Below are 16,693 nucleotides of genomic sequence, written 5' to 3' on the forward strand. Positions count from 1 at the left end.
GGCTTGTGACCTCTGAAGACCTCTCCTACTTTATGTGTTGCAGAGGATGAATGAAGTCTTCAGCAAATATTTGCACAGCAGAACAGCATATGAGTCCATGTCAGAGTTGACAAAATATATAAACACAAGTGGATAAAAGTGTTTATTTGACAACGATAGTCTCTCCTCCGGCTGTTTTTCTATGCAGGATTACGACACGTGTTTTGTTAATCTTCAAAGCTGCAGTGAACTTTCTATTGCTTCTATCAACTCTGAACACACTGAACCTTCAACGGAAGTCAGACAAAAGTCAGCTTGAGATATACAGTAAGAGAAAGAGAGAGACAGTTTTCTTTTTATGAATACCTCTCATTCAAGTGCTCTGTCTTTAGAATAAGCCATTAGAGGGATCCCAGGAGAAACCATGGAGGGGTAATGGAGAATATAGATTTAACTTGTGACCATCAGCAAAAATGCCAATTAGAAATGCATCAGCGAGTAGAGTGTAACATAGCTGCAGTGTACTGCATGGTGGTGATTAATTTCAGGCATGTATTTCCCTCCTACACTGAGATATTTCCTAAAATAAAGATTTGAAGGTTTTGTCTGTGCTTTTGGTTAGCTGCGTTCTTACAGTCGTTTTACATGAACAAAACAAAACTTCTTACAACCTTTAGTCACTGAAGTGGAATTTCTGCAGATTCACTATGTCAGTAAAAATGTGCGACATCAAACTGTTTGTACTGTATTGTTCTTTTCCGTTCTGCTCGCAGGGCTGCAGCRTCATTCCTCTCTCGCTCCATCCTGACCTCCCCTCACAGTTCGTTTCATTAATCATTTACTCTCAGCATTTCTCTTTCACTTTACTTCTCCATCATTGGTCTTTCTCCTCCTCTCAATCTTCTTGCATATCCTTTTGCTCTTCTATCTTTCCTTCCAACCTCTCATCTGGATCTCTCTGTTAACTTGTGGACTACTTGTCCTCTCGTATTGATGTCTGACTTCCTCTGCCTTTTATTGTTTTTGTTTTCTGAATTTCTCTCTTTTTTTCAAAACTTATCGTGTTTAATGTTTAAAAAAGTTGTCCAACAGCTCAAACAAAGCACCTGTTGTTCTTTAATCAGCTCTGCAGCAGATTAATTTATCAGCTAGACCTGGTTTTCTATAAGAAGTGATCTTGTTCATGTATCATTTCCATCCAAGTCATGTACATAAATGTTTTTTGTTTTGAATATGCACTTCAGTGTCTAAAGGCTTTTTAATCCCCAATGGTTGTTCTGGCTCTTGTACTGTTCCTCTGTTGTTTTTCCGAGGAGCTGTGTATAAGATGAATTATTCAGCCACGTAATGGGTCTATATTTGTCGTTGTTTATCTTGCCTCAGTGCCCCCACCATCACCCTCACTGCTGCCCCACAGCTATCCCTCCCAGCTTTTTGCTCGTCCGTCCATCCCTCCGACTGTCTGTTTTGGCGAGCAGGGGCCTCGTTTACCCATGGTGGATGCTCCACTTTAATGAATGAAGAGAAGTCATTTAGGAGGACTCTTAATGGCACATAAACCCCTGCTGCTGCTAGGGTTGATTAATCAGGGAAAGTGTTTGGCTGTCACACACAGGGCTGTCCTCAGTACGAGCAGCAGCTCTGTTGCTGCACTCTTTTACGCCAGGGTCTCTCTCTGTTTTCACCACGGGCTGTGAGGAGTCCAAGCTGGTAACGTTGTCAGAAGCTTGTCTGGAGCAAAGCGAGATCTCTTGGCTTTGCTGTAGACTGAGTCTCGTGCTGAGGATGATGATCCTACCTCAGGGACGAATGTCTGTGATTTGTGTTGCACTAGTGGGCTACAGTTCAGTGATATGTCGAAGAAGTTTTTGGCATGGAGGCTAACAAAAAGGCTGTAAACAATGTTTTTTAAAATATATTTTAAATTATGTGTGAGGGAGGGTTTGACTCATTAAGACTTAGACCAAAAGATGTTAAAACAACAGGCTGAAAATGTTCAATCCTCGTTTCCTATAATAATACATTTTACATTTATTTCTCATTTTAAACATGAAAGATTCTGATATTGTGACTTTTCTAACGCTGATGCCACATGGCCCTCCACCCACTGTCACTTAGACCAGTGATTCCCAACAAAACAACAGCTGCAGAGACCTGTGCTCTCAACTATTTTTGATTGATAAACATTGGTAATAAGTCAAATAAACAAGGTCGTTTAGCAATATTCATTGTGCTACTTTTATTCATTTTAAATGGGGGTTATTGTGTATTTTTCAAGCACTTTGCATAAATGCGTTGAAATTGGTTTCTGTCTCTTTAAGTAACTCCTACTGTTACAGACACTCCCACTTCAGCACGTTTTCACAACAATGCTTCATGCCATTTATAACCTTTTGTAGAAGCATTATATTTTGTTGTTAAAAAAAGAAAATAGAAGTAGCAACATTATATAATTGGTAAATGGCAGTTGACCCTTACTTGAAAGATCCCGGAAAATACATTTTCCAAAGAACTGGAGCAAGTAGAGTGTCTTATAAGATGTTTCGGCTTGGTAATTTGTCTCTCAGTCATCCTCTCATACATATACATCAATTTTAGGGTACTTTTTTGCAAAGGAACTATAAACATAGATCATTATCAAGCTATCATGAACATCCACCATTTTTAGGATACACTTATGAAATTATAGTGATTTGTAAATAAATATTTCTCCTGCTGCTAGCCTGGTTAGCAGACTGAGCTCCAGGGAGGAAATTTGGGTAAATATGCTTTATATGAGTAAAATAAAAAAAAAATTAAAAAGTAGGTCCTCTGGACGGGTTCTTCTTTAGTGAAACGTTTCGTCTCTCCTCCAAGAGACTTCTTCAGTCTGATGAGTTTCAGGTGAACTCAGCCTTATAAGCACTGCCTCCACATGGTGGACAAACAGGTTAGTCACATGCAAAAGAGGGCCATCACCTAACAATAGGCTTTATTAGTTCTATTGTTCATAGAGGGTCGCCCCATCATCTGACCCGTGTTGTGTTATGTGTATGAGTAAGTGTTTTTGCACCTCCCAATGGCTACCACAGGAGATTCAAGGATTTCTCAAATGTGCATGAATGAGTCAAATAAACACTGTGGGTATATTTTTGATGAGGGAATGACATAATGATTTAAAGCTCCCTCTAAATACACTAACCTCACTCTTTTGAATAACTAAGGCAAAAACAAATGTTTGTAGTCATTTTAAATGTAATTAAATCTGAAAAACACTTCCAGAACTCTACCTTGATGTTTCAGGACCCCAATGTGGGTCCCAACCCTAACTTTGGGAACCACTGAACTGTTAGCTGAACATCCTGTCCTGTGCGCCTGTTTAAAGATGTTCAACTGTTAAACTTTAGAGGAATCCGTTTGAATTTATTAGAAAAGATCAGAACAATCCATGAGATTTTGGAGCCAAATACTTTTCTCTCTTCAAATATTTTATAAAATTTTTACTTCATTTTTATCTGTTGAATAGAAGACTGAATTGGGCTGAGTACTAAATTATTTTTCTGTTATGCTGTTGTCAAAAGATTAGCTGACAAAATGTTTTAATTATAGTTATTATGAAATGATTCTGTGTTCTCTGTTTTTATGACATTGAGACTCAGACCTGCTGTAAATAATGCTGATATAATTTGTCTTTATGTAACATAATCAGATTTTGTACACTTTGCTGCCTCACTTGTGCAGTTGCTGCTGTCTCAGTTTGCATTGCATCAGTCACACATGCTGTGAACTTGTCTATAAAAGCCGATACAGAAAGCTCAAAAATGATGGCCAAAAACAAAAATTGGAGAATTCCAAACATTTATTCTTATTTGACAGCAACAAATTACCTGTGACTTTAGAGCTGAAGTTCTCTRCGGGACTAAATTTTTATTATTGAGGCATTATTGCTGTAGTGTAATTTGGAGAATTCCCTTTTTCTTTCTTTGTTAATTTGTGTTTTTTTTTCACTTGATAAACTTCCTCGAAGACATTACAGCTCGCAGCAGATACTTCTCTGAGAGCATTCTTTGCTGTGAAAAGATTTAAGGCAGTAATTTGGTCTTATGTGGTGGGTAAGAACATGCAGGAGATAATTACAGTCTATAATTTCCTGACTGTGACTCAGTTCGAGTTATTATCACCCCTCACACAGGAGTCATTAACATTCACTAATAAAAATCTAAGGACATTTAGTGCATATGGAGAGATGTGCTATACTGACAACTTTACTTTACTCCTTTCTTTTTGTGTGTTACAAGCAAAGTGTTTGATCATTTTTCCCTTTTAAAAATGGCAGAAATGCTGTCTGGTTTAGTTTGTCTGTTCTCGTTGCGGGGTTTAATTTACAGAAGGAGGTCACAGCAGGGGGCTTGGCTAACTGAGACAGCGCTCGGCTAGAGATCTCAGAGTTGGAATATGAAAGTTTTCAGATCCAACGAGCGTTCGCCTTGGAGCTCCCCTGATATCACCCATCACCTTCAACCCATCTGCTTCCCCCCACCCTTTTTTCCTAATCCATTGTTTTGTCTCTAAGAACCTTTCATCTCACGACAGCATCACTCTCTGTCTCACAGATTTTCTCAGTAATTTTCCATCTTTGGTGGACATGCAGACATATTGTAGGTGTGGCTCTGTCTCTGGCTGTTTTGCTGTTCCTCACTTTCCTTTGTTTATTAGTTCACGATGCCCCAATTCAGAAAATGCTTGGATGTTGCRTAACATTTACATCAAAGCAGAATGCAATGATTTGCAAATCTCATGAACCCACTTTTAATTTGTAATGGAACGTAGTAAACATATCAAATGATTAAACTAAGAAACGCCATGTTTCTCACTGTGAAACAACCCCTCTTCTTTTAATAAAAATCTGTAAACATCTAAGAACTGAGGAGAACAGCTGCTGGAGTCTTTGGGGGGAATGTTGTCTTGTTTTTGTCTGATGTAGGATTGTAGTTGTTCAGCAGGGTTTTTATAGTTGTTCTGTTTGTTTGTTTGTTTGTTTGTTGGTTGGTTGGTTGGTTTGTTTGTTGGTTTGTTGGTTGGTTGGTTCTATTTAATTTTTCATGATGTGTCAAATATTACTGGTGATAAGTCTGGACTGCAGGCAGCCCAGTTCAGAATCCAGACTGTTGTTGTAAAGGATGCAGTTTGTGGTTTAGCGTTGTCTTGCTGAAATATGCAAAGCCTTCCCCATCTGGATGGGAGAATATGTTGTTCTGAAACCTGTGTGTACTTTTCTGCATTGCTGTAATAGTGCCTTTCCAAATATGTAAGCTGTCCATGCTATAAGCACTAATACACCCTTATACCATCAGAGAGGCAGGCTTTTGAACTGTGTGCTGATAGCAGACTCGATGGTTCCTCTCTTCTATAAAATGGAAGACATGTTGTCTGTGGTTTTCAAAAAGAAACTAAATAAATTTTGACTTGTCTGATCACAGAACAGTTTTCCATTTTAAATGAGCTTTGGATTGGGGATAATAGCAGTGTTTCTGGATTATATTCATAAATAGCCTATTTGTTTTTTGCATGTTAGAGMTTTAACTAGTATTTGTGGAAGTCATGGCAAACTGTGTTCACAGACAGTAATTTGTGGAAGTGTTCCTGAACCCACGCAGTGATGTTCACAACAGAATCAAAACTGTTTTTACTGCAGTGCTGCCTAAAGATCACAAACATACACCATTGACTTGTCTTTTGAGCACAGAGACTTTTCCAAATTCGTTATTTTTAATATCAAATATATCCTATTTGAATAATATTCTAAAGTTGTTCCACCATTTGACGATGCCACAGTTTTTGAAGACCTCTTTCCATCTTCTGAAAGATTCAGCCACTAAAATGTTATTTTTTACACCCAGTCCTCTAACTGACTTGCTGCCAGTTTGCGTAAATAGTTGGAAAAAGCTCCTCCAGCTGTTTGTTATTCATACTTTTACAGAACTTCGTTACACCAGTTAAAACTTTTTAGAGATGTGTTATCAAATTCAAATTTCTATACCCTTAAATAAAATATTCTGTTGTCCAGTGAAGGAGGTCAGTGTGTTTGAGCTTTGCTGAACGTGTTTAACCTGTACATGACCCCTTCTTTTGCAGACTTTTCAGGTTAATGTCAGGTTGATATCATCCAGAGGCTCTAGTCTGAAACAGCTTCGGTTAAACCACTGCACAGACTTTTGGTTTTCCTGTTTTTTTATCACCACTCTTTATTTTATTAGACACATCAGGCTGTCAGCTGCATCTGTAACAAGTAAAAATATTCCCCACCCTCTTAGTTATAAAGCAGTGTTTGACCTACATTTGCTTAAAGCTGGGACTGTCTGGAGTCATTAAGATTAACCACAAGTTTCAGTTTAAYGTGTCAAAAAAAATATGATCAAAAGCACAGAAAATTGAAGCTTTGAGGAGTTACGTAACTGTCAGTTTCTGCTAACGCACTGTGTTGGATGAACTGAGGCTCAGATGCAGCTCTGTTAGTGCAGGAGTTCAAGGTGTGTGTGCCGACACGGGGAGGAGATAAGACATCGGCATTGATCCCAGACATCAATTGTCGCTTCTCATTAATCTGAGAAGTGTTATGACGCCATTTAAAAACTATTTCAGCTCTATAATTATACAATAAAGAAGATTAGTCACAAGTGGAGGGAAAAAAACATTTGGGACTGWAGCCAAGCTTCCCAGGAGTTCCCAACAAGTTCACCCCGAGGTCAGACTGTGCAGTGGCGAAAAACCCGAGAAGCCTCGTTGAAGTTCATGACATTTGTTGTCATGAGGAATATTTTCTTTAAAAAATTAATAACTAAATAAATAAATAGAACATGACAGCTCAAAATTGGCTTCCAAACTTCGGACTTGCTGAATAACGAACGTCAGGTGGGACTAAAATGGAGACATTTAATAAACAGCATCAAGAAAAATCACCTTCACGACATCATACAGACATCTTACACTGATTATAAAACACCCTGAAGGTGTAGTGGTGATTCAGGCTTGTTTTATCACAGAGTATCTGGGCATAATTCACTGAGCTGAGCACGAGCTTCTCTGTGTAAAAGTCAGAATATGAGGCCAACCTGTCCTGAGAGCAGATGATTGGCTTAAAAATGGCCACGCTTCAGGACAAAGATCCCAAACACAAAACTGAATCTGAAGAATGATGGACAGAAGACAGAATGAGTGTTGTACATTCCCATTCTAATTCCAGACCTAAAGGTCCTGTCACATCATAACGATTTAGAAAACTTTTGCCAACTTATGAAAAGTTTGTCCAACACTTAGGCTGTCTAAGTTGAGGTTGATCCACTGGAAGCCTCTTTTAATACTAACAATCAAATCAAATGTATGGCCGACATGAATAAAATAGCCATAACAAATTTTTCACAAGATGGCATAAGTTGTCTGCAGTGTGTGACAGGACCTGTACTAAATTGCTATGGCAGAACCTTACAGAGCAGTTCATGCATTTTACCTCARTATCAGTAAAACTCACTGAGATGTAGCCAGCTTTGTGAAGGCTAAAGTCACTTAGCTGTGGGAACATCCTATAAATGCTGCTGCATGATTATTATTTTATGAAAGCCAGTAAAATCCATCCAGTAGCTCATGAGTTAAGTAGTTATTGGCAAAGTTAGTGCTCYGAATATAAGTTGGGGGATAAGTCCCTGCTGTGGCTACAGCTAATTTTATCTCAATTTMTGTCACATTAACTGACTTAGACGACATTTTTGTGTTCTTTAAACTTGCTTTGATGTGGTGTTTATCTTGTTCTGTTGATTTCAGAAGTTTATTAGTAGATAGAAACTCAGTGATTATGTTTGAAAACTTATAATAAAATCTGTTGACTGATTTATGAGATATTTTGCTAACAGTACAGACAAAAAAACCACCCAGCATGCAGACACAGAAAAAAAAAAAATTTGTTTGCCTTCACCTTTAGAGGAAAATCATTCAAAATTAATAATTTCTAGTTATTGATGATGAAGGTGGATGATGTTTACTTGGTTTTTTTTCTCATAAAGCTTCTGACTCATTTTTCATTTCAATAAAATAGTGAAATATGTCACATATTGTGTTTTTTTCTGAGACAATTTACATAAAGCCTTTAAATTGAAAGCTAACACACTTTTACCACCACTGTGTTTTTAACATTTAAACAAAGCAGGTTTTTGATTTGGAAACACTTTAGTTTGACATTATTAAGCGACCCACACCGCCCACTAACTGCTGTACATTGAACAGTGTGATTAAAMCCTGAAAGAAAAGCGAGAAGACCTCTCCATCTCCTACATCATTCTCTAACAGCTGTTTCGGAGGCAGTCTGTATTCATCACTTCCTTTACAGAGAGATGATTTCCTGCTGCTGCCCACACTCAAACCCATCATTTATCCTGTGCAAAGAGGGCAAATTTATGGCATCTTTTTTTAAAATAGATGAGAACATGTCTCTACCCTGCCTAGACTTTGAGGCAGATGTTTGTTTTTAAAGTAGAAAAGCTCCAGAAGTGTAGATCTGGGAATATAAACTGCTGAGGAGGTGATTTCTGTGCAGCACTAATGGGGGGACAGCATGTTTGCTTCCGAGAATTAAAGCAGGATTTCTTTGCTTCTCGTTTTCTTTATGTTACGTTTCATTTGATTTTCTTATGTCAGCGTAGTGGCAGGTCCTGTAAATATGTCACTTATCATGTCGATTMAGATCAGAGGCGAAATCGCTTTTCCATTCCGTCTCTAACAAGGGTGAAATAATCTGGGCCTAATCTATAATAAGTGAATCCAATCACCCAAGCAAAAGCCTGTTGTGATTTTGAAGCGCTGCCAGACTTTGATCACCTCAGTGGTAAATTGATTAGTAGTGATCCGCTGGTCTCTTAAATGCTGATCCTGGGAAAAGAAGTTCATGTCTTTGCTTCGAGCTGAGATTGCTGTTGAGCTCCAAGTACCCCCCCCCCCCCMCTTCAGCATTAGTTGTAATAGCAGCTATGGTGGCCCAGTAAAAGGGCGGTGTTAAAGCCAATCGTTGCTTTTAAGTTCACTAWCTAAGCTAAAGTCTGACAGCTCAGATTTGTTGTCCTGAAGATCTTTATTTTTCACTATAGGTTTTTTATGTATTATGGACCATGAGTGTGCAAAAAAAGTACATCATCATCATCTTTGGTTTGACAGAGGATAATTGAGTTCCTTTTGTACTCGCAAGTCACAATTTCTGAGTTTCAAGTCTGAAAACGTCCGTTAGAATGCTTCCTCCAACTCTGGAAGTTTCTCATGTTCAAATCCAAACTGGCTGCCTCACACACGCAAAGTGATGAGAAGAACAGTAGATGTTTTCTTTGCATATTTTAAAGTTTGCATTTCATTAAAACAGTCCCATACGTGGCAGCTGTCAGCTTCTATCTGACAAGTCCCACAGGTTTTTGTACTTGGAACTGGAACATTCAAGAGAATAGTTTACCCATTGTTCAAGTCGTTCTGTTACTCGATATCTTATCAGCTGTGACTTCCGTCATAGAGCACAGATTTGACAGATCTTCATAAATGTCTTAGCTATCCCTTTAAGTTGGATGTATTGTTTTCCCCAGATCTGAGATTTCTGAGGTAAATAAAATGTAGCAGAAGTTAGGGGAAAAAAAGTTCTTCATGTTTCCAACATGAGCTGGTGCATCAAACAGGAAGGGGAAGCACTTGACGCTGAAGTGTTATTGCACTAATACAGCATCAAAAGGCATATGGGATCATTGGCTTTGGTCATTCTAGAGATCATTCAAAGCAACACTACAAAACCAAAGAGTCAGTTAATGTTTTTAAATGTGTTCAGTTTAGAGGTTTATTAACTTGGAGAATTTCTCCATCCTCTAATCCTCAAACCTTATCACTGCTCAGTACGTTTATTCTGTCAGTGTGTAGAGTTGGTGTTCCTGTGTGTGTGTGTGTGTGTGTGTGTGTGTGTGTGTGTGTGTGTGTGTGTTATCAGCTCAGCAGAACAAATGGTAGCTCAACAATGACAGAGCAGCATAAAGGGCTGCAGCACAGTCAAAGCCTATCACTTGTCTTTGAGAAAATTAGTGCTTTTGAGTTGTAGTTCAGCAGATGCTAACAAAGTGCTTCATTTTTGCTGCTCGCTGTTTGTCTTATCAGTCCCTTCTCAGCTCTGATGCTGGTTTGTGTTGAGTTTAAAAAAAAAGGGGGGGAGAAAGGAAAGATATAGAAGTGGTTTGATTTCTGTTTGCGAGCCTCRCTGCCTTTCAAGCCTTTTATCTGGGGTCAGACGCAACAAATGGTTTGAGCTTGACTTCGATATTTCTCGTCTTTTCAGCTGTTCTCCAAAACTTGCATTAACCTCGTCGCTTCTGATTCTCTAATGTTCGGATTTCTTTTATTGGGTCAAGATTTTGCCCTCACCTGTTGGGCACATTCCACGACCTTCCCTAAACAAAAGCGTCAAAGGTGACATCTTGGAGTTTCTATGAAACCGATCATAGGTGAAACCTTTAGACTGCTTTTTATGCAGGCTTGCTGTGGTTTGTGCTGTACCGTCATATAAAGGCATACTGAGGACAGGCTTTCATGTCTTCCTTCTTTCACTGAATTCATTTATGCAGGCTTCTTGATGGGCTTGTTGATGGGAATGTATCCACAGACCTCTTTCAACAATAATAAATTGTTTTATAGTAACGYCTCGGTCGCCGTCGTCGCAGTTCACAGGTGAGAGTGACAGATGGATTTTAAAGTGACGCAGAGCAGAGGGACTGAAGACATTTGTTCCTGGAAATGTTCCGAGTTTTACAGTGCCTTGGAAAAAAAAAATAAAAGCGGGGCCCATCTTTTATTCATGTTCAGTTGTCGAGGTGTCAAGAGTTTTGTCAAGCCTCTCATTGTTCTGTTAACCTTGTCTCTGTAAAACGTCCTGTCACTGTTTCTTAGGTTAAACATCACTCTCAGGCCGCAGGGAAAGGAGCGAAGGAGGGATGGAACGACTGCAGAGAGGGTAGGGACAGAGTGGTGGAGGTTTTTTTTAAATTTTATATTTAAACAAACTCAATCTGACTTGATAGGGCTATAGATGGAGACTGCTACAGTGGCAGGATGGAGAAAAAAGGTACTGAGAGGAACAGAGAGGGAGACTAAAGAATGGCCGTGATGATGAGGAGAGATAAAGAGAGATGGTGGAGGAGAGTGGGATCCAGCTGTGTTGGGAGCAGGGAGATGCGCAGTCTGTCATCTGCAGACGGGGCTGTCTGGGGAGTTTTATTTTTACCTCGATACAGGAGTTTGGATGGGTTTTGGCGAGCTGATGGCACCTTTCAGTGGGGGTCCGGGGACAGATGTCGTCCCACTGTGACCGTCTCTCAGACCTTTCACAGTTCTTGTGCCACACAAACACAAACTAACACTTCAACCTCCAGTCCAGGTTGAAACTTACATGTGGCGACACGTTTGAAGCTTCTCAAAATGAAAACATTTTTTTTCCTTGTCATCATACATTGACTATTGAAATGAACTCATTACTCTGCATTTATTTTATCTTTGAGTTAAGCATGAGAAAAATATGACTGAAATTCTGACTAACAGGATAAAACAATAAGAAAGGGCAAATAACACTATTTCAAACAATTTCTTAAGCTTAATTTTATTTTGATAAAACAAATTCCTCAACTAAACCTGTTTTCTGACTTCGTTAATGTGAAACTTTAATTATGTCATGTGTCACTTGGGAACACAACAAACTTTCCTAATGATGCCCAAAAAGTTTTATTTATTTATTTATTTATGTAAACTAAATGCATTTATTTGAACTTTTTAAAAATTAATTGTGAATTTTTCATTGACTGTAAACTTGATTTAGATTTAGGAATGACTTAGATGGAAGTCATTAAGACGTATAGATGATGATGCTTTCCTGTCTTTTCTGAATTACAGTGAGTGTAGAACCAGCCGTGAMAAACTGGGGGTCAAGAAAACTGAAGATCACGTCCACAGCTAATCATTCTTAGCAAACACGATCTGAACTAAACGATAGCAGCTCTGAGTCATTTCCAACGTTTGTTCTGAGCGTGACATCTCCCAGCACTGCATGAGTTTACACTTATTTACAAGGCTTGATCTAAACAACTCTGTCATTTCTCAACATTGGATGAAAAAATAGTATTTGTGTAATATCTCACAATTTGACTGCCAACTTCCTGCAGACTTTGTGTTTTTTATTTATTTTTTTTATTTTCACAGATTGGCTCTTTATGTGTACGAGTACCTGCTGCACGTAGGAGCACAGAAGTCCGCACAGACCTTCCTCTCAGAGGTAAGTCACAACAATGTTTTGTTGTCTGAGTCGTCGTCTCGTGCAGTCTGTCCAGTAAGTGTAGCAGCTAATTGAATTGGCCTGACTCTGGTCCCGAGCTAACGGAATAATGCAGCAGAAAGGCTTTTTAACATTAGTGCTGCTTTTTAATGGGACTCCAACTGGAATCACAAGAGCAGTTATGATGCTTAGCTGATTGTCTTGAGCTGACATCATTGTCTGGTTTGCTCAGAAGCTCCTTCTGTTTCCCCCCTTTTCATCGCTCTCTCCCTGCTGCCGCTTTATCTCTGAGAGCTCATCCTYACTTTAACTTCACTGGGTTAAAAAAAGGGGATTGGGTGAAACAGAGGCCACTTGATTATTGGACTTGAGAGTAAATTAAAGCAAATTACAATGTAAAAGCAGCAGCTAGAGGCTTGTTGTATTGAGGCCAGTGGAGATGCGAGATGAGGGGGTGTGGCGGTGGGAAAAGTTACCTCATCCGCTGGCACTGACTCTCATCACTTAGTGTCTGTTCTTGCACATCTACACCTCACTGTTTCTCTGAAGCTCTTTCCTCGCTGCTGCCATAATCGCTTGCTCTCCGTTTCGCAGATGCGGGAGATGAAAAKGATAGGCGGTGTCACATTCAAGTGTGGGAACGCATTWGCTAAGATCGCAACAAGTATAAACACAGCCGCTGATGTACAATTCCTTARCACACAAACTGGGAGAACATCTTGTCAAAAAAAGCATCACTTTTTGGAGTGTTAAAGTGTTCTGAGATGTGGTTTTAAAGGCTTAATTCACATCCCTTTACATGAAACAAGAAACCACAAAGGTAAATTCCCAAACCAAGCTATGATACCTACRTGTTAAATATCAAATCACTAACAGACAGGCCAGAAGATCAAATCACATAGTCCTGTCAAAGTCGGCCGATCAGTCAGTTTTCTGATAAATAAGCCTAAGTCTTAACAGAAAAAAAACATCATGCTGAGGAGAGCGTGGAGAAGGCAAACCAAMCAAGCTCCGAGGAGTTCTGACCACAAGCAGACCGAATATGCAGGCACACTCTGTGCYTTTCTTTTCTGCACGCTCTCCCGATCGCAGCAGAGTGAAAGAAAATGTCCTGACCTGAACTGCCTGTGGTCTTATGTGGAATAAACTAAGGGTAATAAAAATCTGATGAATTAGGAAAGAAATGCTTATTCTGAAAGTTTTTTTAATTATTAAATAGTAAAAACCCTCCTTTATCATGCTGCAAAATAAAAAAAAAATAAAAAAAACAGGCTGGCTATGTTTCAATGAGCAGATGAGTTCACAAGAATTGCCAACTACATCTAAAAGAATGTGGGACAAACAAATGAAGGCAGTTCCTGACCCTCCCCTCCAAGAAAAAAAAAAAAAAAAAAAAAAAAAAAAAAAAAAACAAAGCTTCAAAGTGTTGCATTCCTCCATGTGATTTAGAACTGAGGTCAGGACAGTCTGATTGAAAGTGCAGCAGTGATTCAGATTTTCCTGCTTTTTCAATGCTTGTCTGTGCTGCTGTTGTTGCAAATGAGTACAGTACTCTTATTCTTTTACCCTTATGAGATATTACAGTGAGAGAATAAAACAAAACAGAGATACCAAGCATTAACCTGCTCTGTCAGCTGGTAACATTCAGTGAGGACACATCTGAGGTCTTTAGGAACAAAATGATGTAATGATCTACATGTTGGCCTTGATCTATCCTGTTTTGTTTTTTTTTTTGTTTGTTTTGTTTTGTTTTTTTGTCATTTACAACCTGTTCAGAACAGAATTTCTTGTCTTTTAACTGGTGCAAAAAAAATTAGCCTGAGCCCAGAATGTTGGTCTTGGTATCTCTTTACTGACTTCCTGTCTGGTTTCATTGTAATCAGCTGATTTTCCAGATAAAAAGCACTTTCAGACCAGAGCTGTTTGGTCCATTTCAAACAGACCAGAGTTTGTTTCCCTGGATGCTCTGCTTTATTTGGGCAGGTGTGAAAGCTCATCCAAACTCTGGTGCAAACCAAACACAAGTTTTTGTTGTGACGAGGCTGATTGAAGAGGATGGGTTTCTATTTTTTGGTCCTGGCCAATCAATAAGCTGTTTTGTGTTTCTTTTAGTTTTGAGTACCACTTTCCAATAAGACTCCCCTTATAGATGGCTTTTAAATAGCTTATAGATATGTTACTAATTCATCTGTAAACCCTATCTAAATCATTAAGTGTTTATTGTGCAATAGTTAAGGACAAGAAAGAGACAAAACTGTCCGGTTTCTTGAAAAATAGTGAGCAAAATCGTGTTACATCTAAATGTGCTATATTAAACATTTCAGACTAGGTTTCTACCTTTTAAACATATTAATGATGAATACAAACTAATGATTTATAAAGTGTTTACGGATGAATTAATAACCTATCTATAAACTATTTCTAAGCCATCTATAAGGGGAGCTTATTGGAAAGTGATACCCAGATTTGTTTGTCTCCTATTCTTAAAAGTTTTGTGGCCTGCAGCAAGTACAATAATAATTCAGTAATGTGTAGCTAGTTTTAAAGGAGGTTTTAAAGTGCTTGTGACATTATTATTTTTTGTAAAAAAAAAACTATGAATGCATTTTTGAAAGGTAACATGAAAAACAYATTGCAAAACCAATTTCACGTCACTGAGATGAACAAATGTTGAGACATTCGCAAATGCAGTGACAGGTAGTGATGTCAAAGGGGAATGTCTGCGTGGAAACAGAGCATTGCTGCAACAGCTAACAACACAGACTGTAGAGTGATGTTTCTTTAAATTATTTTAGTCACTATCAGAGAGATGAAGATGAGTCAGAGCTGAAATAATATTGTTTTAATAAACAAGGACCTGGGAGTTTTCATTCTTATAGTGATCCCCTATGATGTCACTTTCTGTCTCACTTTAACTGAGCCAAGTTCAAATATGCCAGTTGTGACAAAATTAGTAAAATTATGTGTATTATATTAAGTTTCTTAAATATCCAGATGTTTTCTATGACTTTTTTTTGTATTTGAAGGATATGCAAGTCACTTTAATGCCTCAAGATGAATTGTTGGTTTCATATTGTTATGTTCTCATGCACATAAAACTGCTTAGTCACTTTATTCAGGGAGAACTGATAGAAAGAAAAGCAGCCCTAATGTTGAAATCAGGAGCAAAAGATGGTGTAGAGTGAAAGCTGTATGGGTTGTGCAAAGGCTTGATCCGGTTCCTCGGGCTGGTTTATGTTTCTGACCTCATGCTCCTTACACCCTCTGAAAAACACACACACACACTCCTCTGTGCACACACACTTTCAAATCTGCGTGACGAGAGGCTCACAGACACACATAGAACCACTTATCCACTTATGAATCCAAGAGAATCCTAACATAATTACCTAATGGCATGTCTTATAGGAATTCCCTCGCATCCTCTTCAACCTTCTAAAGCTGGTAATTCACATGTCAGGCATGTTTTATATACTGAATGCTTCTGAAGCAGCTCCCTCTCTCTCTCTCCCTCTGTCTGTTCAGATCCGATGGGAGAAGAACATCACATTAGGAGAACCTCCAGGGTTCCTTCATTCATGGTGGTGGTAAGTTGGCTTTATGACTACCCATTCACATTTACACATATTAATGCTGATTTTTATATTTCTTAATTCCATCACAGACAATAAACACTTATTTCCCCCAATTTCCTCTCATTCTCATTTATCTTAATAAGAACACAGACACACATTACTTTCATCCTATATCGTGCCTCAGATTTAAGCATTTATCTCTGGATTTGTTGTAGTGTTTTCTGGGACCTTTACTGTGCAGCTCCAGAGAGGAGAGACACGTGCGAGCACTCCAGCGAGGCCAAGGCTTTCCATGACTACGTGAGTCAACTTTTTTTCTCTCGCTCTTCCTGACTCAAATCTCCAGATTTTTGCAGACGTCATGTCAAAAGTGCATTAAGAGAAATGTTCAGTATTTAGTAAATAAATTGACTTTATATCACGTGTTTAAATCAACTTTAGAATCGTGAGGTTTTGGGGTTATGTGTAACATCCAGTCAGTCTGAGCGACCCCTTTGTGTTTCAGGACRGCAGTGCACTTGTGAAGTTGTCTAACTTTATTTTTAGTCCCATTGCTTGTCAAGTTACTGTAGATGAAAGTTATTTGATCAAATGTGGCGACATACAATAATAACATGCAGTTCAGGTGATCAACCTGAAGTAAAATAAAGGTCAGTCGATACGGGCCTCCGAGCTGAAGTGGACATTAATCAGCTTTTTTGCTTCGATTAGCTTTTAGTTGGTGTTTTGCTTTGTTTCAGCTTTAAAGGGATCCATGATTAGTTGTAACATTAAACTTTATTTGATAAACATATATTTTAACTGTAAAATAAAGACTGTAGAATGTTTA

At 38.6% G+C, this 16,693-nt stretch overlaps 1 protein-coding gene across 2 annotated transcripts in view; it reads left to right on the forward strand.

Annotated features, from left to right (window-relative positions):
- Positions 1-16,693, forward strand: part of LOC106517517 (single-stranded DNA-binding protein 2) — a 62,287-nt gene that overhangs the window by 16,835 nt on the left and 28,759 nt on the right. Inside the window, exons 1-4 of one of the 2 annotated variants that reach the window (XM_014008401.1) lie at positions 10,917-10,978; positions 12,217-12,289; positions 15,815-15,876; positions 16,080-16,164. In XM_014008401.1, coding sequence (XP_013863855.1) covers positions 10,959-10,978; positions 12,217-12,289; positions 15,815-15,876; positions 16,080-16,164 — 240 coding nt within the window. In that variant the 5' untranslated portion in view covers positions 10,917-10,958. Of the gene's footprint in view, positions 1-10,916; positions 10,979-12,216; positions 12,290-15,814; positions 15,877-16,079; positions 16,165-16,693 lie in introns of those variants that run through there. The other variant, XM_014008400.1, reaches the window with a different exon arrangement.

Source organism: Austrofundulus limnaeus, unplaced genomic scaffold (assembly GCF_001266775.1).
Source record: "Austrofundulus limnaeus strain Quisiro unplaced genomic scaffold, Austrofundulus_limnaeus-1.0 Scaffold49, whole genome shotgun sequence".
NCBI classification, from domain to species: domain Eukaryota; kingdom Metazoa; phylum Chordata; class Actinopteri; order Cyprinodontiformes; family Rivulidae; genus Austrofundulus; species Austrofundulus limnaeus.